The 27,399-nt window shown below is 44.4% G+C and overlaps 1 protein-coding gene across 1 annotated transcript; it reads left to right on the forward strand.

The window, feature by feature from the left end:
* Positions 1–1,057: 1,057 nt before the first annotated feature.
* Positions 1,058–26,987, forward strand: LOC136551189 (nudix hydrolase 16, mitochondrial-like). Its single transcript, XM_066542762.1, has 4 exons — positions 1,058–1,128; positions 18,216–18,333; positions 18,751–18,834; positions 26,444–26,987. Exons 1-4 carry the CDS (start codon positions 1,058–1,060, stop codon positions 26,642–26,644), a joined length of 474 nt encoding a protein of 157 aa, XP_066398859.1. The 3' UTR covers positions 26,645–26,987.
* Positions 26,988–27,399: the final 412 nt, after the last annotated feature.

The raw sequence follows: 27,399 nt of genomic DNA on the forward strand, positions 1-27,399 counted from the left end.
GAGACATATAATAAAATCAGTGACATGACTGACTCTCCATCGTAAATATGAGATACCGTGGTAAATATTTGAACGTCTTCGGTTATCGGTTAGGCCCGAGAGATATGGTGCTAAATAAGTATTGATAATTTAGACATACAAGTACTAAAAATATTAGTGTAGCTATTATTGTTAGATGTAATGTAGAATTAATCTCACATGCAAATTTTGTTGGAGATTGATTGAATTTAAACGGGTGCCTATCGTGTTTACTACTTGTGAGGTTAACAAAGATAGAAAAACTAGCCATATGGTACCATATGCGCTGAGTCGTGATATGAATAAGCTCAGACTTGACCGGCCAAACCATGACATGAGTGAAGCATATTATAATCGACGTCTTGTAAGAAGATGATACAGCCAGCTCTGATAGGAATGAAAGCCAGAAGGGTGGGATTAAGAGGTGATGGACTGGTAGATGAAAGAAAATGTCATCAACACGAGTAGAACTAAAAAGGGTGGGAACGAGGGGCAATGAAATGAGGGACGGAAGAAATTTACCTTTTAACACTACGGTAGAACCTATCCAAGGTATCGACTTGACTCTATCGGCTCAATCTTTTAGTGGTGCTTATAGAGGTAGAGTGTGTATATATATGTACTTATAAGAGTGAATGTATATTCATGTATTTATATTATGATTAAAAAATTATAAAAAAATAAAAACCATCAAAAACTATAAAAATAATGAAAAGAACCACCACACAAAATAGAAAAACACAAAGGAGAAAGCAAAGGAAACAAAAGAAAAGGAAAAGGAAAAGAGAGAGGAAGCGAGCGGCCAAGCGCCCCAAGCCCCACAGCGCAGCAAGCCCCACGATAACACAACTTCCTCACCTCCGCCACCGCCACCGCCACCGCCACCCACCGCCCAGCCCCGCCTCCGCCGCATTGCCGCGCACTGCCGGCCGGCACTCGTTGTCCTGACGCGAGAGGGAAGAGGCTCCAGGAAGCGGGGGTGCTGGCTAGGGGCAGCCTGTATCTCGCCGTGGGATCGGAGGAAGAGGGGGAGGGGGGCATGTGCGATCTGGTGGCCCGCACGGGCCGGCACCTGCAGCGCTACGAGAACAGCCGTCGCCTTGTGGCCGGGTGCGTCCGTTGGGGGGGAGCCCCCCCTTCCCCACACCAACCACCACAACTCTCCTCCCTCTCTACCTTCTCGCATCCCCACCGCCAAAGAAATGAAGCATTTTTATCTGCCTTCGATTCGATCTCATTGGGTCAGTTTGGTTGCGCTGCTTGCTTGGTTGGGCAGCTTAAAGGTTTGCTATGCTTGGATCGTTTTGGTTAGCAACTGGAATGGATGCATGTGGCCTTGTTGGGCTCCGATTATCCCCGTGTTGTACTGCTGCTTCTATTGGGAGTAGGGTCTGTTGGTCCCGAGATCTCCAGCACGGGTGAGCCGATCGCTCACCGTTGTTGCCGACCACACACATTATGGCTGGAGGTAGAAGGGAGGGAGAACAGAGCGCGCACACACACAGCACAAGCACCAGCGTTGGTCGGAGCTCTGCAGAGAAGATGGCAAAACTGAATTCGCTCAATTTTACTGAGTTGCAGTGGGAAGTGTAAGAAAAATGGACCCTTGGCCCATTTACTTTGGATTTTGGTGTTTGATGGTCAACACAAATTGGACTAATGAATTTGCAAGTGATTGTTTTGTAGTTCAATAGGATGGAAGACGAGACTTGGATGAAGGCGACGTGATGATCCGATAATCAACACCATAAGCAAGACCCTAGAAGCATAAGAGAAGACCCAAGATATCAAGCAAAGTCCAAGCACGAACATAGGAACCAAGCCGTACGCAAGATCGCGAAGAAACGAGCTCACAGAGGTGACCGGACGCTGGAGGAAAGTGACCGGACGCTCCGATCTAGAGGCTCGGCAACAGGCGCGACCGGACGCTGGTGGCAGATTGACCGAACACAGGACAACAGAGTCCGGTCGAGTACAAAGAGGTTCCAGAGCGGCAAAAATGCGATTGGACGCGTCAGTGGATCGCGGCTCCAACGGTCGGGACGACCGGACGCGTCCGATCAGGACGTGATCAACATCCAGTCAGTAGCAGAAAAGCGGGATTTCGTCCCCAACGGCTACTTTCTCAGCGGTGTTGATACACCATTTGAGGTGTGTGGAGGTGAGGAAATATACCAAGGGTGTTGATACACCATTTTAGTGATCTCCACTTGTATAGTGCTTAGTGATTCATTAGGTGATTAGCGTAGGTGCTTTGCGAAGTGCTTAGGTTGATTAGACCACCACTTATGCTCTTGCTCTAGGTTTAGGCCTAGTGTTTAGTGAAGTTTGCATACCTCTTACCACTCGGTGCTTGCGAGCATCATTGTTGTACATTGGAGGGGCTTGTAGTCTTGTAAGATCACACCAACCGTGTTTGTGGTGTGGCCGCCACCGTGTATCGGAGGGAACAAGGCCCTCGGCGTTTCGGCCGGAAGCTTGATAGTGAAGACGGCGGGGAGCATCCGGGAGAGGCTTGCTGGAAGGCACATCAGAGACTCACTTGTGCGTGGGAAAGGCCCGAGGCTATCCACGGAGTTACCCGACCGGGAGCTTGGCCCTTGCGAGGGCTTCCTTGCGAGGGGCTCCAACGAGGACTAGGGGGAAGCTTGCACGCTTCTCGATACCTCGGTAAAAATACCGGAGTCGTCGATGGGAGTTTGCATATCTCTACCTTGCTTTTTAGCTTCTGCATTTACATTGATTATATTACTCCTTTTTACAGTAGAGATAGCAACACATTAGCAAAACCGTAGTTGCACATTTAGATAGTTTACCTTTTGCATATGTTTTTGCTAGGTTTAGAAAAAGAGGCCATAGTTTAGAGTTAGTTTTTTAAGTTGCCTAATTCACCCCCCCCCCCCTCTTAGGCGTCATGGTCCCTTCAGGAAGCTATATATACAACTCTACCTTTCTAATCCTTGTACATAGACATACCAGGCTGCCATGCTGCTACAGTGACTAGATGTGATAGTAGGGCTAACTTGGGCACCTGCCCCTGCTATGGCTACAGTATGACAGGAGAGCCTTTCGGCGCCTGCCCCTGCCGCGGCTACAATGCAGCAGCAGGGGAGCCCTTTCGGCGCCTGCCCCTACCACGCGTATAGGCGAGGGAGCAGCATATTACTTTACAATTCTTCCTTTAATCCTGTTGCTAACCCTAGAACTTCCACTATACCGATCATCTTCTTCAGCTCTATGAACCGAAGATGGCCGAGCGGCTTGGTGAGGACGTCCGCGAGTTGCCAACCAGTTTTGATGAACTCGATGACGATCTGCCCTCCATCGACACAGTCCCTGAGGAAGTGGAACTTAACGTCAATGTGCTTGCTCCGATCGTGGAGAACCAGATTCTTTGTGAGGGCAATGGCGGGCTAGTTGTCCACCATCAGTGGTGGGTGAGCTTCCACACCGGTCAGCTCACCCAGCAGCTGGCATAGCCACATAGCTTGGCACGCTACTATGGCCGCCACCATGTACTCTACCTCGCATGTGGACAGCGGCACCACCTTTTGTTTCAGCGATAGCCATGAGGTTGGAGCCGACTCGAGGAAGATGAGCACGCCAGAGGTGCTCCGCCGTCTGTCGATGTCCCCTGCCATGTCTGCATCGCTGAACATAGTGAGCTACAACCCACTTCTGCATGTCTTGGTGAAGACGATCACCTGATCCACCTTCCTCTTGACATAGCACAGCAGCCGCTTCACCATGGCCTAGTGATCCTCCCGGGGATCCTCTATGAAGCGGTTGACGTAGCCCATGGTGAACGCAATGTCTGGCCTAGTGTGAACTAGGTATCATAGACCTCCAATGATGCTCTGGTAGAGTGTTGCATCTACCTTCGCCGTGGTACTGGCCTTCGTCAGCTTCAGCCACTCCTCCATCGAAGTCACGCACGGCTTGCACTCAGCCATGCTGCTCCGCTCCAATAGCTTTGAGGCATACGCTCTCTGACCGAGCATGAGTGCCTCCTTCCCCTATCTCACCTCGATGCTGAGGTAATAGGAGAGCGCGTCGAGATCGCTCATTCAACAACAAGCTGTCATCTCGCGCTTGAAGCTACCAATGTCCTCCGCACGCGCGCCGGCGATGATCAAGTTGTCCACATACATGCCGATGATAAGCTCCTCCTTCCCCCCATCGCCGCGTGTAGAGCGTGTGCTCGGTTGCACACCGCATGAACCCAAGCTCGCACAGCATGGTGTCAAACTTGGCATTCCATGTTCATGGGGCCTGCCATAGCTCGTAGAGCGCCTTGCACAGTTAGAGCACCCTATGCTCCGCTCCCTTGATGGCAAAACCGGAGGTTGTCTGACAAAGACCATCTCTGCCAGCTCACCATTGAGGAAGGCCGATTTTATGTCTAGGTGATGAACGTGCCATTCCTTCGCTGCTGCCAAAGCCAGCAGCAGTCGGATAGACTCCATGCGCGCTACCGGCGTAAAGACTTCCTCAAAGTCAATGCCCTCGCGCTAGACAAAGCCTTGGGCGATGAGGCGTGCCTTGTGCTTGATAATGGTGCCACACTCGTCCTGCTTGACCTTGTACACCCACTTCAGGCCGATCGGACGACATCCTGGAGGTAGATCGATGAGCTCCCAAGTCTCGTTTTCCTCGATCACCTTTATCTCCTCTAGCATCGCCCATCGCCAGTTTGCATCGTGCTTGGCCAGCGCGAACATTGGTGGTTCATCTACACTGACGAGAAGAAACTCTAGGTCATTGAGCAGCCAACCCGCTAGGCCTGAGGAACCTGTGCCACCGACGATGTCGTCCAGCCTACATCACCGCACCTCCTCACCGTTGTAGAAGGCATCCATGAACTTAGTGATGTCGCTTGGAGGTGAGGTGAACTCGATCGACGTCAATGGAGTCTCCTGTTTCGCCAGAGTGGTCGGCATAGCACCTAGAGTGCTCGGCACCTCGGCTGTAGTGCTCAACACTACTACTGGACCACTCGTCACCACTCCTAGAGTGCTTGGCACAACTACAGGAGTGCTTGGCACCAGTCTTGGAGTGGTTGGCACCACTACAAGACCTCTTGGCTCTGCTATAGGAGCGTTCGACACCCATCCTAGAGTGGTCGGTACCACTATAGGACCGCTCGGCACCACTCCTAGAGTGCTCAGCACCCCTCCCGGAGTGCTCAGCACCGCCCCAGGAGTGCTCGGCTCTGTTGTTGGAGTGGTCAGCACCTCCTCTCCAGTGTCTCCACCACTGTGGATGACTAAGTGCTCGACGACGAATGTGCTGGTGAAGCAGCCCGCTTCCCCATGCCTAGACTATCCCAGTCCCAGGTCATCGTCTCGTCGAACACGACGTCGCACGAGACAACCACCTTGCTTCCATGTGGGTCGTAGAGCCAGTACGCCTTGGTACCTTCCTCATAGCCTAGGAGCACCATTGGTGTGCTCCTGGCCTCTAGCTTGGTGAGGACCGGCTTCGTCTTCCTGATGTGGCTAATGTAACCAAATGTCCGGAGGAAGGACATGCTCGGCTTGCGCCCATTCTAAGCTTCGAATGACATCTTGCCCTTCAGGGCCTTGGTGGGCGTGCGGTTGAGGATGAACACCGCCATGGTCACCGCCTCACCCTAGAACCTTGCTGGTATGCTCTTAGCCTTCATCATGGATCGAGCCATGCCGACCACCATCTGGTCCACCGCTCCACCATGCCATTCTGCTATGGCAAGTACGATGTGGTGTGGTATCGCACCACACCCTGATCTGTGCAGTACGCAGCGAACTCCACCGAAGTGAATTCGCCACCACGATTAGTCCGCAGCATGCGTAGCTTCTTGCTGCTCTCCGCCACTGTACGTGCCTTGAACTTCTTGATCGCCTCCACTACCTCGTCCTTGCTCGTCAGGAGTTGTAGCCACATATAGCGACTACAATCATCCATGAGAGGGAGGAAGTACCACTGGCCACCATTTGTGTCTGGCATGATTGGCCCGCAGAGAACGCTATGGACGAGCTCAAGAGTGTCCGCCGCACGATAGTTGACCGCCTTTGGGAACAGCAGCCTCCTCTGCTTCCCAGCCATGCAACTGTCACATAGCTCGCCTCCATGCTTGATGTGGGGCAGCCCTCGGACCATCTTCTCTAGCCGACTGAGTGCGTCAAAGCTGAGATGGCTAAATTGAGCATGCCACAGCCACGGCTCCTCGGTGTGCCGTGCTGCCAAGCATACCGGCTGCTCCACCTTCAAGTCGAGCAGATACAATCAATTACATGAGCGTTTTACCTTCGCGAGAAGACGCCGCTCCTGATACCACTTGTTGGTCCCGAGATCTCTGGCATGGGTGAGCAGACCGCTCACCGTCATTATTGACCATACACACTATGGCTGGAGGTAGAAGAAGGGAGGGAGAACAGAGCGCGCGCACACACAACACAAGCACTAGCGTTGGTCGAAGCTCTACAGAAGAGATGGCAAAACTGAACTCGCTCAACTTTACTGAGTTGTAGTGGAAAGCTATATATACAACTCTACATATCTAATCCTTGTACACAGACATGTCACGCTACCAGGCTGCTACAATGACTAGATGTGACAATAGGGCTGACTTTGGCGCCTGCCCCTGCTGTGGCTATAGTGCGGCAGGAGAGACTTTCGAAGCCTGCCCCTGCTGTGCGTACAGACGAGGGAGCAGCAATTACTTTACAGGGTCGACCTCTCTAGCTAACTAATTGTCCTAGGATGGTCATAATTGGTGAATAGTAGCCTCTTTGTGTGTCATTAGTTATTAGTACATTAGTTTCTTGGCAGCTTACCATGTAAGGGCCCATTCGCCACTTGTTTACCATTTTATTCTTCGCTACTTGTGCACCACTAAATTTCATGTGATGACAAGGTACTATCAGCATAAGGGGCAATTGTTTTGTCCAAAATTGTAGAAGGAATCACTTGTGGGCTGATGGACCTACCAGAAGTAGTTGTGTAGAAGAGTTAGTTAGACATTGGATAACTTAGGCATATGTTCCCTGTAGTGGATTCTTATTCTAGGTTGGCACAATCCACTACGTCAGAATACCACATCACTGCCGGTTCAAAATACCCCATCACTGCCGGATTTTGAACCGGCACAACCATACCGGTAGTGACGAGGGTCAGCTATCACTGTCAGTTCCTACAAACTGGCAGTTTTCTTCAACTTCACTGCCGGTTCTTTACTCAACCGGCAATGTTTCTTTCCACCAACACTGTCGGTTCATAAGACCACACGGTAGAGCTCAGTTCCAACAACACTATCGGTTTGTGTTTCAACCGGCAGTGTTGTAGTAAGAATCACTGCCGGTTTATGACAAGCATCAGCAGTGATGGCTAAGCCAACGCTGCCGGTTTGTGGCCCAAGCCGGCAGTGCCAGCGCTGCCGGTTTTGTTGCTAACCGACAATGATGTTTACGACAACACTGCCGGTTTTCTGATAACCGACAGTGATGTCACGTTCGCAATTTATTGTTTTATAATTGATTTTAATTTATATTTTTTCATGGAATTGGGTTTCTCTTTATATACGCTACGTAGACGATAGGTACATCAATATTAAACATTACAAATGTTATGGTTACAATTGAAATGTTCTTATCCACATCTCAATCCCTCAAAATAAAAAGAAATGTTCTTGGACTTCACACATGCTTATTGGACTTCTTACAATAATTTGGCGAGCCGCTCTAGGCCATACTGGTCCTTGTACCTCATGGATTGTGCAGTGGAAAATACTCCATCTTTTTCCAATACCTCGGCTAAGATGAATTTTGCGAGCTCCGAGTGCAGTGCGATGATCTCCATGTCTAACGGCCTTTGGTGGTTATATTTCTTGCGTTATCATTCAAAAAAGATGATATCCAAAGAGGAACATTAAATCATTTTGTTAAATTATTAACATACATAAATGAAATGGGGATTATACACACCAACTTATCAGCTTCTTCTGATTTCCCGCCGATGTAGCGAAGCATTGCCCACATTACGTAAAACCCGCATTCATTGTTTCCCGCCGGTTGTGATAGGTACTTCCCCTCCATTTCGACAACCTTGAATGGGACCGGCGTCCCACCGATATGTCTTCTTCGGACACTGAGCAACATTAAGGGGAGAAACATTAGAAAGCAGTATGTGTGATTAGAAAATAATATGTTATTAGGATCGCTTACTAATTCAGCACTGCCACCGGTGCATCCAGATGATGAAATGGTTTTTTCTTCGAGTCCCACACCTCGATCAGTTTTTTGGCAAGATTGACACAAATGAAGATGAAATGGTTGCTACAATCACAGAATTCTAATTATCGAATAATCTTAATGAAAAAAGAAGCATAAAATTAAAAACCGAGAACACATACTCGCAGTTGTAGGCTAGAAGTATGTGGGTTTTGTTCTTCATCGTGAATTCGTCGAAAATAGCAATCAATCTTTGTTTTAGGTCTTCCACGTCACATCCATAGAGGCCTAGACATGTCCTCTCATTGACTCGCAAGGGGTCCAAGAAGCCTATGTAATCCCATTTGCTTTTTACAATACAAAATTTTGCAATACACCTACATAAAACCATGGGAAGCGCTCGAAAGTTAACAATTTGTCAAGAGAGAGTAGTTAATTGTAATATCATGCGTGTAGGGTACTTACATAGTCCACAGCGTCAACATTTGAACATCGAGAGAGCGTTTCTGGTATAGCTGAAACAAGCACTCCCACTCGACATCAAACTTCTCTTCTTTAGGATAATGGAAAACATGTGGCGAACGGATAATAATCTCAAAACCAAAGTCATCTGTCTTTGTTGCTTGGGCCATGTAATATTCATGCAACTGGCGCATATATGTTGTCAGATTTTTATACTCCTCATCAGGAACCAAAAGATTTCCCCTTTCATACTTCATTGCCGGTGTTGCCGTCCCTTATACATCATAATAGATGGTCGCGGCCTCTTCTATGGTTAGTCCTAGGTTGTCTTCGACGTACTTCTGTATGTTCCTTAAATCTTTATTGTGTATTTCTTCGTATCTTGTTGTAGCGTATTTATTCTGTGTTTGCCTTTCAAATTCGGACTTCAACAAAATGAAGGCAGTGAGGCATAGAGATTGAAGAAACTAACACAATCTTCCTTCGAGATGTATGCTGTAAATTTTTCTTTCATCAAGGTGGTAACGCTGCCACTGAATGGCCTTTTTCTTTTCTGTTTGTCCACTTTGGGAGCATTAGCGATCGAATCCAAGGACCTATTCTATGACTATGAGGATGTCCTTGATCTTGTTTTGGGCTGAGGTGGAGGAGGAGGAGGATGACGACGAGAATTCTATTTTCCCGGTGCTAATGAAGATGGAGGAGGGGGAGGAGGAGGAGGAGTCTCTTTTCTTGGGGCTGATGAAGATGGAGTCGAACGAGGAGGAATAGAAGGAGACCTCTATCTTCTTAGGGGTGATGGCTCTGGATGAGGAGGGGGTGATCTCTATTGGGAGATGGTGAGTGATCATCGTGGGTGGGCGAAGACTCGCAGTCGTCCTCATCATCAGAAGACAATTGATGGTCAAGCTTAATCAAGCGCTTGCGCCAGGCCATTTGAGAGCCCTTGTTTTAACCAAGTTTCGGCTTGTCTTCCGCTACGGGGTACTCAATGGGTATCTTGTTAAACTTCTTATCAAGTATTCTGTCAATGGTGACACGAGCATACCCTAGTGGAATTGGGTGGCCATTAATTGTCCTGTCTCCCGTAGGCCTGGCCTGGCCGAGCGCCACCTTGTCCTTTGTCCATTCCTGACAGATGTACAACCTTACATTGATGGGTTCATTGATGTCGTCCACTGGATGAGACACATTTGCCTCTTCTTTGTCGAGCGGGGTCGATCCGCAGCTGCTGTGACCCCTAAACTGTGGGCTAAAGGCAGTAGGAGTAGGGTTTTGTGGTACTACTGACCCCTTGGACAGCAAAATTTGCTCAACTCGCGCTTCAACGGTCGCCTCAATCCATGCTTCCATTCTGTCTTCCATCTCTTTTAGTCTCCTCAAATACTCTGCCTCCTGTTCCGCTCTACCCCTCGAGCGGCTCCAGTAAGTGTTAGATTCTTGGGGGAATGCTAGTTTCCAAGGAACAACACAGGTTCCTCTAGTGTGACCAGTGTGCTCCTTGGTTCCGAGTGCTTGGGTGAGAACGTCTTTCTTCCTATTATAAGTGCGAGTCCCTTGCCTCACCTCCTTAGTTACCTGGGAGATCCTCTGGATGAGTTCGCTCATGGGTTGATTTGAGGACCTAAAGCTCCCGTCCTCGGCGTGCCGTACATTTCTCCCCATACAGTATAATACCGATCTAGGCTCCTAATCGGTGGTCTCAACCTCAACGCCTTCCTTAGCAAGGCGATCCATCTTTTGAAGTTCAGCTTCAAATTTTGGCATCTTTTTGGCCTAGCCACGAGAGCCGAGATGATGAGAATTCATCGCTTTCTGTGAATTCTCCTTATTCTTCCTTCTCAGTTCTAAGTACTCCTCGGATAACATGTATTCCTTGAAATCCTGCTAGAAGTCCTTCTGCTTGCTAAACTGTCCACCATCGAAATCTGGTTCTTTATTTTGGAGGACAAAATTCTTGTACAATGTCCCCTTGAAATTCTTGAAGCATGTCCCCATGATTTCATTTGCTTTTTTCTTGACTAACTCACTATCATACTCGGCTAGGAAAGTGAAATACTTTGGGATCTTGACATCCCATATGTAATCCTTCTTGCTTTCGGGAACCCTCCATCGGACATCATCTTTCTCAATCCACTTCCTGTACTTAATCGGGATGAAGTCCCTAACAAGTAACCCGAGGATAGTCTTGTATTTGGTCAAAGCTATAGGCAGTGAGAGTGGATCCCTGAATTCATCAAACTCAGTAATGTGCTAGTGTGCATTCCTACCAACAGGAATCTTTGACACGCCTCGCTTGGATCTAGCATTCCTGCTACCCGAACCCTCTGGCTCCTCGGCCGGCGGAGGCTCCTGCTAGAGACACCAAGTAAGCTATGACCCTCTCAATTGATTAGTGTGTATGGCTACATAGTCACATGATACCAAAGTTACCTAGCCATCTTGGTCATTTTGACCCAGATCGAGTAGGCCGGACGGGGTCCATGGCTACTCGTTCTCACCGACCTGATTGACACCGTCACCGTTTGTCGGATCATGCGGCTCTCCCATCCCAGCGATATCAGCCGCTTCTTATTGCCAATCTGTTCTTTGGTGATGGGGTAACAGGCGACGATGAGTCATGGTTGTGACACAATCATGGTTAGTTTTGGCCACGGACAACTACTAATAGCATATGTTCATATATATATAATATGTTTAATGCAAAGTCTAATAATAAGTCCACATACAACAAAGTCAAATAATAGCATATGTTCACCTAGAACAAATTCATTGTTTGATTCACCACATACAACAAAGTCCACCTATTGTTCTACGAAACTAAGCATGCATCAACTTCCAAATAAGAAAAGTGATGACCATAGCTATAAATAAAAAGCATGACATCTTTCCAAGACCAAGGAGCAATTCTCCTAATCTTCATATCTCCGGCGGGTGGCTTCTCTTCGATCTCTAGTGCCAGCGGATGGCCATGGTTTGCATTCATCGGACCATAGTAGGCTGGTTGCCCATGATTTGCAAGGTAGGTCGGATGACTATAGTAGGCCCTCAAAGCTTTAGGTTCTGTGTTGTATTTTTTGTGCAAATTACCAGGGTAGCAATTGACTTGAGCATAGCAATCTTCCTAGGTTTGATAAATCCCAGGCATGTGACCAACATGCACTACATACCATACCATAGTTGCCTATATATTTAAGTAAATTAGGCGTGTGGTAAGTGGTAATGGTAACTCACTGAACAAGAGTTATTATTCAAGTTATATGGCCAAACTAAATCTATTTAATGTTCTTTATCCTTGACATGATAAAAAAATTACCTCAATAATTGGAGTGTTTATTATTCGGAGATCAATGTGGTTTAGTAATCATACTTGCTGCTGCTGCCGAGCCAATTTTAAAAGTTGTTTTTAACTTTTTTTCTGGAACAAACATCTATAGATGTTTTTTTAAGCATGCTATACATTCCATCAAAATCAATTGACACTCAATCGATAGCTAAACCAAGGAGTAACAGTTTAACACTCAATCGATAGCCAATTTTAAAAGTTGTTTTTAACTTTTTTTTCTGGTACAAACAGTTTAGGGCCATGATTACTAGGTCCTCAACAAATCAGTAGGTAGCATAATCTCTTTAGGGAAAAACTAATCGGTTTATGTAACATCATGTACATACAAGGATAGCTAAACCAAGGAGTAACGGCATGTAACTTAATCGAATAGGAATCGCCTGCTATTAGGAAGACAACAATCGTGGGGCATTTCATCAAACACTTAGTTGACAGTGAGCCATGCACTTACCGTGGGGGTGGGAAAGCAGCTGTCCGCGCGTTCCTGAAGGCCTCGGCGGTGCTTTGGCCTAGGGAGTGCTCCGGCATGGGGTGGTGCATGGGCGTCGGCGTCGAAGAAGAGGAGCGCGGGGCTAGGAACGGCGGCGTGGGGGGTGATGGACGGGTGCTCTGGCGTGGGGTGGTGCACGGGCGTCGGCGTCGAAGAAGAGGAGCACGGGGCTGGGAACGGCGGCGCAGGGAGCGGTGGATGGGTGCTCCGGCGTGGGGCAGTGCACGGGCGTTGGCGTTGAAGAAGAGGAGCGTGGGGCTGGGAACGGTTGGCGCGGAGTTGAAATTTGGATAATTTCAACTCGCGCCGGGTTTTTATACCAGACCTTATCACTGTCGATTCTAATTATAAACCGACAGTGATATGGGAGCATCACTGCCGGTTATAAGTCTAAACCGACAGTGATGTAGAAATATCACTGCCGGGCCATTTTTTAAACCGGCAGTGATTGTCGTGTAGCGGTCCCAGTATAAGTAAGTTATCTTTTCTACTTCTTTCGAATACCTCCTACTGGCTCAACGGTTAAGACCCCGCAACTTAGCCCCCGATACCCGTGTTCGAATCCCGGGTGACCCAATTTTTTTGGTTTAATTTTATAATTTATTAAGCGATCTAAAGGTCAAAAAGAAAAAATAAAATAAACCTTGACACACATCCTATACTAGCGCAGCGGTTAAGTCTCTGAACTCTGCAACCCAAGACCCGAGCTCAAACCCATGGGCTCGCACAATTTTTTTCATTTTTTATATATCACTGCCAGTTTTTAAAATAAACCGACAGTGATAACCAGCATCACTGTCGGTTTCTTCTCATCACTGCTGGTTTTTTGAAACCGACAGTGATGTTTATATATATTAAAAAAAATCTTTTATATACTGAATAAATAGAAGCATATGTATTCCTATGTCGGAATGGCTTAAAAATTTTTTGGCAAGCTTGTACACCCAAATTATGATCTCACAAAGGATCTTAGGTTTTTTCTAATCATTTTTTTATTCATTATATTTTTCTGTGTGCCGAATGAGACAAAAGATGGTGAATTTCATCTTGGACTCTAGATTTTTTTCATCCACCTCCACAAAATTCTTATCCCTAGGGCACATTAGAGTCTATGTAAAAGTTTGGCACCATTACGGATCTTTTTATGGGTAGACTCAGTTCAACCTATAATTAATCGGTGTCGTCGCGCGGAAATGCAATTAAACCTCAGAAAGTAGCAAACCATCTCCGAAAAATCCCAAACTAGGTGGTTCCTTCGCACGTGGCACGAGTAAGCCTAAGAAAAAGTTTGAGACCAATACGACACAGGAATGAGTATGAACCACAGAAACCTTGATAACCTATGTGTATAGTCATGGTTTGATGAAAGGGCACATGTACCTCTGTGAAGCATGTATACTCCGCCTATTTCGAAATGGCTTGAATTTTTTTGACAAGCATGTACACCCAAATTAAGACCCCACACAGGATCTGAGGTTTTTCTAATCATTTTTGTTATTTATTATATTTTTCTCTATGCCGAATGAGACAAAAGATGGTGAATTTCATCTTGGACTCAATAGATTTTTTCATCCACCTCCACAAAATTCTTATCCCTAAGACACATTAGAGCCTGTGTAAAAGTTTGGCAGCATTCCAGATCTTTTCGTGGATAGACTCAGTTCAACCTATAATTAAACGGTGTCATCACGCGGAAATTCAATTAAACCTCAGAAAAGTAGCAAACCATCTCCAAAAAATCCCAAACTTGGTGTTTCCTTTACACGTGGCACGTGCAAGCCTGAGAATAATTTTGAGACCAATACGACACCGGAATGCCTATGAACCACAGAAACCTTGATAACCTATGTGTATAGTCATGGTTCGATGAAAGGGCACATGTACCTCTGTGAAGCATGTATACTCCGCCTATTTCAAAATGGCTTAAATTTTTTTATAAGCATGTACACCCAAATTAAGACCCCACATAGGATCTGAGGTTTTTCTGATCATTTTTTTATTTATTATATTTTTCTCTATGCCGAATGAGACAAAAGAGGGTGAATTTCATCTTGGACCCAATAGATTTTTTCATCCACCTCCACAAAATTCTTATCCCTAGGGCACATTAGAGCCTGTGTAAAAGTTTGGTACCATTCCGGATCTTTTTGTGGGTAGACTTGAGTTCTCTCATGTTCACTAGCCTCTTCAGGTTTGCACAGTAGCCCGTCGGGACTTTGAGTTCATTGAAGAAAGAAATAAGTGCACACTTTTCTTCCTTCTACAATGTCCATGACGCAACCGGAAGTTCGAACTGGCCATTCTCTAGCTCCACAGGATGCAGCTCCACAGGATGTAGCTTTTCTTCCTTTGGAGCTAAGCGTTTCTCAATAGTACCGTTGAAATATTTTCTGTTCCTGTGGTAAAGGTGATCCTTAGGTAGGAACCTACAATGTCCCATATAAACTATCTTTGAGTTATTTGGCAGATTTACCACATTGGTGTCGTCCAAGCACTCGGCACATCCAGTATAGCCTTTTGTCTTCTCTCCGGACAACGAACCTCGACCTGGTAGGTCGGTGATTGTAGCGATAAGTACTCCCTTGATCGTGACATGTTCCTTTTTGTACTCGTCCCAAACATTCGGCATACCCTTCTCAAACATCTCCACTAGTTCATCGATCACTGGTTCCAGAAACACATTGATGTCATTCCCAGGTTGTCTTGGCCCTTGGATCAGTAGTGGCATCTGGATGTACGACCGCTTCATACAGACCCAAGGTGGAAGGTTGTATATATAGAGCATCACTGACCACGTTCTATGATTGCTTCTAACCTGGTCGAAAGGATTCATCCAATCTATGCTCAAAGCAAACTAAAGGTGCCTTACCTCTCCACCGATGTCTTTATAGAACATAGTATTGACAGTCCTCCAGTCAAGTCCATCGGCGGGGTGCCTCATCATTGTATCTTTCTTACGCTCTTCGCCATGCTAGCGCAACAGCTTGGCTGACTTTGCACATGCAAACAGCCTATGCACCCGGGGAGCTATAGGGAAATACAAAACGACCTTTACGGGACCTCCTCTGGTCTTGGTACCCTCATCTGACGGCCCTTCCTTGTACCATGGAGCTTCACACTTGGGGCACTTGTCTAAGTCTCTGTATTTTTCTCCACGGTACAATATGCAATCATTGGAACACGCGTGGATTTTTCAACCTCGAGGCCGATGGGGTAGATCATTTGCTTGGCCAAGTATGTCTTTTCTGGCAACTCGTTTTTTTCTCGTAGCATTTTCCTTATTATACCTAACAACTGATCGAAGCATTTATCGCTCAATCCGTTTGTCGATTTGAACTCTAACAGCATGATGTCAGCTTTTAGTTTGCTCATTAGACAATTCCTATACAATGGTGTTTTGCCATCTTGTCTCATTTTCTCTAGCTTTCTCAGCTGTCTTTCACTAAGACATCTGGTCTCTACATTACGTAGCAGCTAAGAAATGCCATTGTTATTCTCGGTGTCGTCAGCTAGCGTGTTCCTAAACACATTATTAACTATAGCCATAGGTTCTGTGGTGACACCGGGTTCCTCGTCAGCATCGTGGATGGCTACGTCAGGCATGTCCACATCATCATCGTTTCCCTACAGAACATTCACATCAACCTCACCATGCATAGTCCATATCGTATAGTTTGGCATGAACCCCCTGGTAATCAAGTGCGATCGTATAGACTCAATTTGACGAAAGTTCCTATGATTCTTGCAATCTTTACATGGGCAGAAGATAGGGTTCCCATTCCCAGCATGGGCTTTGGCATCGGTGATAAACTGGCTGACGTCATGCATGTTCCGCTTGTCCGTTTCAGGACAGATGCATCCACTCTCGATCCATCTCTACACAAAAAAAATACTGAGACAGTAATTACAAAGAATTAATAAAAAATTGAGCTTCATGAACAACAATTATAGCTCAAAAGTACCATTTTTGGAAAATATTATTGTATACTAATTATTGAAAATTTGAAATTGGTAGCCCCGGCCCTATAAATTGAAAATCGTAGTAAAAAATAATTATTGCACAATATTGAAGAACAACTATTCTACTCTACTTATAAGAACTAATTATAGCATCACATACTAATAATGATGATCTTGACCACCATGGAATAATTAGCTAGGAATTTAAACGTGTTCATAGACACCAACCTTTTGGATGATGAATTCACCATAATTTGAGCCTTGCACAAATGTCCAATTAGAAAAGTGCATTCTAGAATGGAGAAAGAACTAGAATGAGAATCAAGCAATGTAGCCATCAAAACAAAGCTAATTAAGCAACAAAATCAAAGAAGTGGATGTTTGTAACTAACCTTAAAGCAAAAAGATCAAGCCATTCTTCAAAATCCAAGCACTAACTTCATGGTGAAGAGCAGCCGCAACAATGGAGGGAAGGGTCCAAATACGTGCCTCTGTTCTCGGGATGGAAGAGAGGAGGAAGGAGAGGACGGCTGCAGCCTTTTTATGTTGTAGGTTTATCACCGTCGGTTCTTGGCTAGAACCGACAGTGATAGAGCCCAATCACTGTCGGCTCTTGGCTTAAACCGGTAGTGATGAGTGCCCGCCAAAACACTGCCGGTTGAAACCAAAAACCGGCAGTGATGTGGTCCTTCACTACCGGTTTTAGCCTAGCACCAATTATTTTTTCATTTTTAAGCTCATAACGGCAGTGAAGGTACATCACTGCCGGTTCTCACAAATCCGGCAGTGATGAGGCCGACAGTGATGTGCAAATCTGGCTAGTGATCGGATAGTTTTAAGCTTGACATAAGCTCAGTATGTCATGTTCCGTCCTACTATGTCCGTTTTATTTAAAATTCTACAGTAAATTTTAGGAAGGAAGCTCATTCTTTTTTTCAAATTTTGTGATGTACAAACAGTGTTGAAAGAAATAGACATATTTCTAAATTAAAATACAAAGATAGATGCGCAACTTGAGCCAAATGGAAGACATCAGTTAGACCATGGAAAGGGCCCTGTAGTGTGTTGGGACTTCCTGTTCCTATGAGTACGATTAGGTACTTTTATGAGAGGTTACATAAAAAACAGGTAGAACAGCTTATTTGTCTTCTTGCTGCTTCATTGTTTTCTGACCATTAATGCAATGGCAAATGTCGCTGTTGTTTGTTACATTAATGTTTCCTGTTGGTGATGTGAGCATTCGTTGTTTTATACTTTTATTCTTTCAAGTGGCTATAGACTTCCCCGCAAAAAAAAAAAAAAAAAAAAAAAAAAAAAAAAAGTGGCTATAGACTTAAGAGTACAAATCTTTTGCAGCACTAGTCCAATATTTTACCAAGGTGTCTGGAAAACCATCGCTTAGTTTATTCTTCTTGTATTGAACTCTGTTCTAATTTTACTCCTTGATACAAACATAAGTTGATATGCAGTCTACTGAGCACTGCAAACAAAGGACTTAAGTTTCTAGTTTCTACTGCTATGAAGTAATCAATGGTACCATCTTCTACAGTATATAGAAAGCATCTGTTTTTGCTTCAGCGTGGTTATGCGTACGCTGCACCAAGAAATATACCTTGGGGGTTTTGCCAATACCTTGTAATCTCGAGTCTTATGGTTGTAGGCCCAGTTTCTTGTAATAATGTGAATGTTGCAATTTTTACTTGTCTCATGCTTCTTCCTTGTTTGTATATAGGTGCATACCATTCAGATATAGAGAGATTAATGATGAAGCTTCTGATGATGAACAAAAGAAACTTGTTGAAGTTCTCATCATCAGCTCCCAAAGTGGACCAGGTCTTCTATTTCCAAAGGTATGATTAATGTAAATAAATGACTAAACATATATCACAAAGACATTCACATAATTGTCACAGTATGATGTATGGAAAATCAGAAATCTGAGTATATTTTTTCTGTTATTTAGCTTAACAAAATAGTTTATATGAAATTTGTTAGGCTATAGAGATTTTTCATCAGTTCTGTTGAGTTTTTTTGTTTGGTGTCATGCCCATATTACTGTGATTAATTAGATACTAAGAAGACAGGTGCCAATGAGCGATCACTTAAGTCATTCAGGTATCTCTGGAAGATATCCAAATGCCAACCTTATGATGCTCTTGCATTTCGACCTCTACATTTACCCATTTGTCACATATGTTGCACGCAGTTCTCTTATGACCACGATAGTGCCTATTTGGTTAATATACATTTGTAATTTGTTGATGCAGGGAGGCTGGGAGAATGATGAAACTGTTGAAGAGGCAGCTGCAAGGGAAGCTATCGAAGAAGCTGGAGTTCGAGGAGATTTAGTGGTGAGACATTGTTTCTACGTTTTATTTGATACAACATTAGTCCCCCCTCCACCCCCAAGAAGAAAGGAAAAAGAAAGTGTGTGGGGATGGGTTGGGGGTAAGTGTATCCTTCCGTCCTCTTCAAGACATAAATGGCATACCTTTTTATTGATATATGGCCTATCGCCTTTTTATGGAAAATACATGCAAGAGAAACTTTGTGGAGGATCAGATCCATTGTCTATCTTTTGAGAACTATTTAGTTTGGAATCCTTCAAACAGTCTGGAGTCTAGAACTTAGTCTTGAGTCTTAAACTTTCACCTCTAAAGGCTATGAATTTGTTACAATTTCTTCATAGTGATAAGACTGTAGGATCATAGATCTAGACTTTGACTGTTTTATTCGGTATAACATGTAAAACGGTAGATCCTAGGACATGTAAAACGGTCTACAGAGAGACAGGGAGAGAAAGGGAAAGGGTACCGAACCTGAGACCGCAGGGGTGGAGGATCCAGTAGCCTCCATCAGGTTCGTCGATGTAGGCTGCGCACGGGCAGCGACGGTCGGTGAAGAGGGGCGACGCAGTGGAGACGGTGATGCAGTGCAGTGACGATGGGATGACAGTGATGACGGTGGCGGCTTCCCGTCGCTGGCTGCGCGCCCTCTTCGAGATCGGAATTAGGGTTTGTCGGTGGGGTTTGCGGCTCACGGCGAACCTCGTGCTTTGAGCCGCCGGCCCCCACCTCTTTATATAGCGCAGTGCGACGAGGGCCCACCAACCATGTAGGGTTGGGCGCCCCCGATCAGGGCGCGTGACCAAGGCCCAATAAGCCGTTGGGCTTATTGGTTAGGAAATCAATCTAACATTCTCCCCCTTGATCTCACTATTACTTTTATCTTTAAACTTTAAAACTTCAATCCTTTTATCCTTACTCATTTCTTCACAGATGATGCATAGAGCATGTCTCATCGTCACGGTCAATCGCCGATAGATTTAACAGCTACAATGCATGTCTCTGATCTGAAATAGTTATTTTAACTTTTGGGCCCTTTATAGTCCAGGAATCATAGGCTCTCCCTTAAACCCATGCCGGCTACATGTTCTCTGAATACGTTGGGTGGTAAGCCTTTTGTAAGCGGATCCACGAGCATCTTTTCGGTACTTATATGCTCAAGACTTATCATTTGATCCCGGACTTTATCCTTCACAACATAATACTTTATGTCAATGTGTTTGGCAGCACCACTTGACCTATTGTTGTGAGCATACTGTACTGCTGGATTATTATCGCAGTATAATTTCAGTGGTCTATTGATGTCGTCAACCACCTTCAAACCGGGTATGAACTTCTTTAGCCAGTTCACCTGCCCCGTTGCCTCATAACATGCTACAAACTCGGCATACATTGTGGACGATGTAGTGACGGTTTGCTTTGAGCTTTTCCATGAAATAGCTCCCCCTGCGAGAGTAAACACATATCCAGACGTGGATTTTCTATTATCTCCCGCATAATCAGAATCTGAATATCCTACTATATGGAGTGAATCAGATCTTCTATACGTCATCATGAGGCCTTTCGTTCCTTGCAAATAATGCAAGACTTTCTTTACCAATTTCTAGTGTTCTATTCCTGGATTGCTCTGGAATCTGCCAAGTAACCCGGTAACAAATGCCAAGTCAGGGCGCGTACACACTTGAGCATATTGCAAGCTTCCGACAGCTGAAGCATATGGAACCACTTTCATTTGATCGATCTCATATTGGTTCCTGGGGCATTGAAAATCCCCATATCTGTCGCCCTTGACTATAGGAGCAGGTGAGGGACTACATTTGTGCATACTGAATTTCTTTAAGACTTTTTCTATGTATGCCTTTTGTGACAGTCCTAATACCCCTTTACTTCTATCTCGGTGAATCTCGATCCCTAGAACGAACGAAGCTTCACCAAGATCTTTCATATCAAACTTTGAGGACAAAAACTTCTTTGTTTCCAGTAGTAGACTGACATCACTACTAGCAAGTAAGATATCATCCACATACAGGACAAGGAAAATAAACTTCCCATTCTTAAACTTTGCGTAGACACAATTATCCTCAACATTATCTTTAAACCCAAAATTCTTTATTGTCTGATCAAACTTCAAGTACCACTGTCTTGAAGCTTGTTTTAATCCATAAATGGATTTCTTTAGGCGGCATCCCAAACGTTCTTTTCCTTCCATGACAAAACCTTTCGGTTGTGCCATGTAAACATTTTCTTCTAAGTCTCTGTTGAGAAATGCCGTCTTTACATCCATCTGATGTAATTCCAAATCGTAATGTGCCACTAATGCCATTATGATTCTGAAGGAATCCTTACATGAGACTGGAGAAAAGGTCTCATTGTAATCAATCCCTTCTCTTTGTGTAAAGCCTTTTGCCATAAGTCGGGCTTTATATCTCTCTATATTCCCTTGAGAGTCAAGTTTTGTTTTGTAGACCCATTTACAGCCTACTGTTTTGGCTCCTTTAGGAATTATCTCCAAATCCCAAACTTTATCTGCATTCATTGATTTCATCTCATCTTCCATGGCCTCAAGCCACTTTGATGAATGATCACTTTTCATGGCTTCTTCAAATGAGGTAGGATCATCCTCCATTTGAAATTCTTCAGTGTTGTACACTTCATAATCAGCAGGAATAGCTGATTTTCTAACTCTTTGAGACCTTCTAGGGGCCTCCTCAATTGGCACATTTTTTGTTTGAGGCTGTTGCTGCTCCCCCTCATGTGTGGCAATAGGTTCTATAGGATCCTGAGGGATAGGTTCCTCATCATCATTCATTGTTGCCACAGGCGGGATAACAACAGGTGCTGGCACCACAGTGTCTTGTACTATTGGTGCAGCAACATCAGGTAGTGAGAAAAATGGCTCATGAATAATCGGAGTGGGTGCATACACCCGCTTCTCTTCAAGGTCAATTTCTCGAGCTACCATGCTCCCCCTAATCATTTCATCCTCTAGGAAGACAGCATGTCTCGTTTCCACAAACTTTGTATGTCTGTTAGGACAGTAGAAACGAAAACCTTTTGACTTTTCTGGGTAGCCAATGAAATGGCAACTCACTGTTTTGGGATCTAGCTTCCCAATGTTTGGGTTAAAAACTTTAGCCTCAGCAGGGCTCCCCCACACACGCAAGTGGTTAAGTGAGGGTACTCTTTCTGTCCACAACTCATACGGTGTTTTGGGCACCGACTTACTTGGTACTCTATTGAGAATATGAATGGTGGTTTTTAACGCCTCCATCCACAGACTCGTGGGTAAAGTGGAGTAACTTATCATACTATGCACCATATCCATCAGGGTACGATTACGCCTTTCAGCTACTCCATTCTGCTGAGGTTCGCCCGGTGTTGAATACTGGGCGACTATACCATTCTCCTGTAAGAACCTTGCAAAAGGTCCAGAAACTTGTCCATATGGGGTATGCCGACCGTAGTACTCTCCTCCACGGTCAGACCTGACTATCTTAATCTTTAAATCATGCTGATTTTCAACTTCTACTTTAAATATTTTAAATTTATCCAACGCTTCTGTTCTTTCTTTAATTGGATAAATGTAGCCAAACCGAGAGTAATCGTCTGTGAATGTTATGAATGAATCATAACCATCCACACTTTTCACAGGAAAAGGACCACATATGTCTGTGTGAATAATCTATAGAATTCCTGCGCTTCGTTTGGCATCTTTCTTAATTTTCTTTACATAATTTCCTTTTATGCAATCTCTACATTGTTCTAACTCTGAGAGCTCTAATGGAGGAAGAATATCATTCTTAACTAGTCTTTCTATTCTCCCCCTCGAAATATGGCCTAAACGACAGTGCCATAATTTCGACAATGCATCGTGAGCTCTCTTTCGTTTTCTGTTTCTATTGTTTGATGAGGATACATTTTCATTCACATCACATACGGAATTCACATTTTCACGAAGTGATAACAAATAAAGCTCGTCTTGTCGGAAGGCAAGACCAACATATTTATTATTAAACAATATCTGACATTTGCCATTTCCAAAATAGCAATCATAACCATCATGGTCCAACTTTGATACACTAATAAGGTTTCTTTGCAAAGAAGGTACATAAAGAACATCTCTAAGAAAAAGTATGAAGCCATCTGGAAGCTCTAGAGGAAGATCTCCAACGGCCTCAACATCTGCTTGTACTCCATTTGCGACTTTAATGAAACTTTCGCTTCTTTGCAAAGTTCTCATCGAACAGAATCCCTGTAATGAATTAGCAACATGAATAGTTGCACCTGAATCAATCCACCAAGTAGATTTTGAAAACTTTACATACAAGGATTCATTTACGAACGTAATAATGTTCTCACCTTTATTCTTCATAATCATCTTTAAGAAATCAGGACAATTCTTTTTATAATGTCCCGTCTTCTTGCAGTGGAGACACTGGTCTTTAGCCACTGGGAATTGCTGGTTCTGAGACTATTGCATGGGACCTTTTCCAGATGACTTGGAGGAAGAGCTGTTATTATAGTTCTTTTTCTTATCTTTTAGGTAGTTGACAGAACCACCTTGTGAAACTTTTATTCTTTCCTCCTCCTGCACACACATGGCTATGAGCTTTTCTAAATCCCATTTTTCAAGCTGTATGTTGTAATTAACAACAAAGGTGTCAAATTCTTTGGGCAAAGAAGCAAAAATCAAATGAATAAGAAACTCATCCTTGAGTGCCAAATCCATTGGTTTGAGCTTAGATGCCAGATTGCTCATTCTCAGTATGTGCTCTCTAATGCCACTGCCGCCACCAGAGTACCTTTCTGTAACCAGCTGTTTGATCAGCTGGGTTGCATATGTCTTTGAAGAGCCAGTGAACTGACTCTTTATTCTGTCTAGGTACTCTGTGACCGTGTCACAGTCTGGAATTGAGCCCACAATAGCAGACTCAATGGTGTTCTTTATCACTGCCAAACACTTCTTGTTGGCAGTGACCCATTTTCTATGCTCAAGGTCATAGGACATCTTTACGGGAGCAAAATCCCGCTCTCTATTCTGCCATGCAGCATCAGTCTCATCTGTCTCCCTCACCGGTGCCACAGGTTCTTTGGGACACGGTGTGGTGACAACCCAGTCCACCTCAGCGAGGATAAAGGCCAGGTCTATCTTTTTCTTCCACTCAATATAGTTATCACCTTTTAGAGTGGGGATCTCTTTGATACAACTCATTAAGTTGTATCCCCCTGAAAACACAATTCAAATAGTGTGAGAACAGAAATAACAACAATAATTGCATGCCTTAGTTTAACGTTGGTCAAAATTAAAACATACAATTATTTTATACATTAAATCTACATCATCGTTGGGCAGAAATAGAAATAATGCATAATCATTTAAAATTATAATATTGCTATTAACAACGTTGGTCAGAAAATAACAATATCATAATCAACTCATATTTTTCTCTTGGCTCTTAAAATCAAATTCTCCCGTTGGTTCGAATTTAATTAAAAGTCCATAATTACTTTAAATACGCAGCGGAAAATTTAAATATGCCCATAATTATTTTTCTAGAAACTCTTAAATATTGCACTGTTCTCTGAACAAAATTGTCGTTGGACAAAAATTGCACAAAGATTTGCATCAGCTTCCAATTGAAATTCATCAAATATATATATTTCTGGAAAAATAAGAGAAAAACTTTGAGCTATTTCTATTCATTAGGCCATTTCGGCCCAGCCAGCACACGCGCGGCCCACGGCCTGCTCACGCGCGCGCGCGCTCCAGCGCACCCCCACGCCCAGGCCGCAACCTGGGCCTGGGCCGGGAAATCAGCCTCGCGCCCTTTCCTGCCTGGGCTGCGGCGCTGGCCCAGTCGCTCGTGGCCGTCCATCTCCATCCGACGGCTGCCCGCGCGCGTCGCGATGCCATTGATAAGACTGTAGGATCATAGATCTAGACTTTGACTGTTCTATTCGGTATAACATGTAAAACGGTAGATCCTAGGACATGTAAAACGGTCTACAGAGAGACAGGGAGAGAAAGGGAAAGGGTACCGAACCTGAGACCATAGGGGTGGAGGATCCAGTAGCCTCCATCAGGTTTGTCGATGTAGGCTGCGCATGGGCAGCGACGGTCGGTGAAGAGGGGCAACGCAGTGGAGACGGTGATGCAGTGCAGTGACGATGGGATGACAGTGATGATGGTGGCGGCTTCCCGTCGCTGGCTGCGCGCCCTCTTCGAGATCGGAATTAGGGTTTGTCGGTGGGGTTTGCGGCTCACGGCGAACCTCGTGCTTTGAGCCGCCGGCCCCCACCTCTTTATATAGCGCAGTGCGACGGGGGCCCACCAACCATATAGGGTTGGGCGCCCCCGATCAGGGCGCGTGACCAAGGCCCAATAAGCCGTTGGGCTTATTGGTTAGGAGATCAATCTAACACATAGTACATAACAAAATTTTCTTGACACAACAGTACCAGCAGTCTAGCATGATAATAATGGTTAAGAATTGATCTCAAACCCTTAACTATATGAATTTTCAACGGACAGCTGGTATGTGTCCACTTTGGTAGATGCCTCTCCCATTTGTTGATATTGATGATGCTAGTCCCCACTTGTTCTTTAGCTGGCAATTCAACACTTTCAAATCGAGGACCATTGACTTTAAGAACAGAGTGCCAAGGATAGCTTAGCTTATTAGCATCTAAAGTCCTCTTGATTTCATTTGTTGTTTACTCCCTCAGTTCCAAATTGTAAGTCATTTTGGCTTTTCTACGTACATAGCTTTTACTATGTATTTTGACACATGACTTGTAATTTGGAACAGAGGGAATACTAGGCCACTAAATTTACTAGAGTTATAGTGATATGTATATACCTTTTGATAATTATTCAGCTAATATCATTCTCGTGTGAAATCTTAATACTTTGGTGTGTAGCAATGATTAAGGTTTTTAAGTCTAGCTTCAGACAATAGACATTGTAGAATGACATCGATTAAGGATAGAGGTAATAGCATTTTTGCACTTCGGTTGCCATAAATAGTGGGAGTTGACTAGTGGTTTAAAGGAGGATTCTGTTGTAGTTAACATAATGTAGACCTGAACCGTGCTTTTATATCATGTTCTGTCGTCTAATACTATATCAGTGCTTATTTCTCTATCTAGTTATGTCACTTCCATATGTTGGTGCTGAAAATAGTTTGCAGTTATTTATAAACAAACACACTCCAACCAGTGAAACATGAATAATATCAAATAAAAGTACGCAGCAGATGAATTTATTTGGCATTTTGGAACTTGGATCGTCAGTTAACTTTCTTGACCAATTTTATGTAGAAATGCAAGCTAAGTTAAAAATTGTAGTTTTGCATTTGTAAGGCCACTTGCCTTCGTTTACGTGTCTGCATCCTAGGCTCCTAGAGTCCTAGCAAGTCTAGGGCTCTAGGCAAACGACGTGTCTCCATCTAGTTATTAGGTATTCCCTGCAGATATAACTGGACTTGGATAGTTGTTTTGTTTGACTTTTTACTTTCTGAGCAATGTTTTTATGCTCTTGCTAAAGAGCTCTTATTTGCTTGCATATGTCCTGATATCACATTTTACTGATTGGACTACTTGTTCTGTGCATAAGCAACTGTTGGGCTTCTATGATTTCAAGAGCAAGCAACCCGAAGCTGAACAGAACACCCGGCAGAGGAGCTGGCTTACTGTTCCTGAGGCGGCAGAGCAGAGTCGTTACCCATGGATGCAAGAAGCCCTTGTGACAGGCTTCTCTGCCTGGCTTGAGAACTGGAGGAATGGTGGTGGCCGTGTGGATCGAAGTGAAAGATGACACCACCTTAAGCATCAGGGGGGCGTCTGCTATTTCTTGGTGTTCCCTTTGTATCTTGGACTAAATTTCCAGAACCTGACAATACATGAGGGCTCTCTGATGCTCAGTAGTTTTGTTGACTTTGTTCCTTCACCCATCCTCAGGATAACAATCTAATCTGTGTCATCAACTGACCCGAGGATTGTTGGAATTGTAAGTTGCTGATTCTTGCGGTCGCCAGCTATTTAACTCTTGTATTGAGTCTTGACACAACAAGCATTGTCCATCATATGTGTCGTGTTGCCTTACTATGGGAGTGTGTTTGTAATGACAATATTGCTAGTCCTCTTGTTGATCAATTGCAACTCTCTGCTTACCCTCGGAAACATGTTCTTGAGAGCATGTTATGTGCAAGTACACAGGAGATGGAAATGGTAAGATTTCAAATATGAGAATTCCTATGTTGAAAGGTCTGTTTGGGGATTTTATTCCACGCCCTTCGGATGTATTCGGCCAGGCATTTTATGTCGAATGGATTTAACCGTAAAACTGAACCAAAAGAGAGGACGTGTGAATTTTCTGGAGCTACTGTTTAGATTTTTATTGAAAGTGATACTTGTGAGTAGTGCTTAATGAGCCGGTGAATTTGATTTTGGCGTTCCCTTAGCAGCTGGCGAACTTGCTATCAAATGGTTACCAGAGAATAGGATTCTGTAGATCTTTTTGATCTCATGTTTTTTTTTACTCTGTTACTGTTAGGGGTCACTGAGAAGGAA

This window comes from Miscanthus floridulus, chromosome 4, assembly GCF_019320115.1.
Source record: "Miscanthus floridulus cultivar M001 chromosome 4, ASM1932011v1, whole genome shotgun sequence".
Lineage (NCBI taxonomy): Eukaryota > Viridiplantae > Streptophyta > Magnoliopsida > Poales > Poaceae > Miscanthus > Miscanthus floridulus.